At 58.1% G+C, this 1,083-nt stretch overlaps 1 protein-coding gene across 1 annotated transcript in view; it reads left to right on the top strand.

Annotated features, from left to right (window-relative positions):
- Positions 1 to 321: 321 nt before the first annotated feature.
- MNEG_15169 (hypothetical protein) overlaps positions 322 to 1,083 on the top strand; it is a gene marked incomplete at both ends in the record, with an annotated part of 3,457 nt that continues 2,695 nt past the window's right edge. Inside the window, 2 exons of the mRNA XM_014036360.1 lie at positions 322 to 342; positions 565 to 729. Coding sequence (XP_013891814.1) covers positions 322 to 342; positions 565 to 729 — 186 coding nt within the window. The remainder of the gene's footprint in view (positions 343 to 564; positions 730 to 1,083) is intronic.

Below are 1,083 nucleotides of genomic sequence, written 5' to 3'. Positions count from 1 at the left end.
ACAGGGTAGTTGACGTGGTGAGAATGGTGGATGTGTGAGGCGAGGCAGGGTTAGCAGGGGGTGGCCCCGGCACCGCCAGCTTTTTGCCCACCTTCACACAAGAAAGCTTGGCAGATTGCAGTGTCGTTGTCGTGGTCGCCGTCAATATTCCAAGATCTGGTAGCCCTGCTACTAGATCTGCAGCATGGCGCCTTGGGGAGACGTATCTTGACGGCCATTCACGCCCGCCCCCTTACCTCTCCCGTCTCCCCGGTCGGCAACCTTTGGCCCCCATCCCCCTCCTAGAACGTGGTGACATACAAGTACCCTGACAACCCCGCCATGAGAGAATGTATGACATGGGTGAGGGGATCCGGGGAGTCGGGAGGAAAGGAGGGAAGTATGTGACTGTTGTTGCAAGTACTTGCTTAATGATTGCTGCTTTAATCATTTTTCCAGGGGTCAGATCGCATGAGTGGGCCTGACGACGCAGTCTGCAGTGTCAACCGGGCCTAATCTTGCACTAACGCATGACTCATGAGACACAACGCCCTCTACTCCCCTTACCCACCCTCCACCCTGCAGGCTGTCCTGTACGGCATATTTGCGGCAGTGCTGCTGGGTGCGGCCGCCAGCGCTGCGCGGCTGTGGTGGCTGCGGCGGCCGCTGAAGGTGCTGCGCGCAGCCAAGGACCACCCCGAGGCGCTGCGCAACATGGGCAAGGTGTACCGCTTCCGCAGCACGATACAGGTAGGGCGTGTGCTGTTGCTACCTGGACCTCCACATTAAGTGCTGCAGCGTGTAGGGTGGTCAGAGAGGCGCCAGAGCATGCTGGGGCTTGGGTCACTGTAGGCAGTACTGTGGGCCAGTGAGCATGCCGCACGAGCGCCCCTGACTGCAGGGGCAGCGTGAGAGGGTGGTGTGACACAGGCAAAGTTGTTTTGCCAGGGCATCTATCTATCATTGCAGCATCTTGCTTGCTTGCTTGCTTGCTTGCTTGCTTGCTTGCTTGCTTGCTTGCTTGCTTGCTTGCTTGCTTGCTTGCTTGCTTGCTTGCTTGCTTGCTTGCTTGCTTGCTTGCTTGCTTGCTTGCTTGCTTGCTTG

Source organism: Monoraphidium neglectum (assembly GCF_000611645.1).
Source record: "Monoraphidium neglectum strain SAG 48.87 unplaced genomic scaffold scaffold05090, whole genome shotgun sequence".
NCBI classification, from domain to species: domain Eukaryota; kingdom Viridiplantae; phylum Chlorophyta; class Chlorophyceae; order Sphaeropleales; family Selenastraceae; genus Monoraphidium; species Monoraphidium neglectum.
The sequence above is the reverse complement of the archived record's forward strand: the minus strand, read 5'-3'. Positions and strand labels throughout refer to the sequence as shown.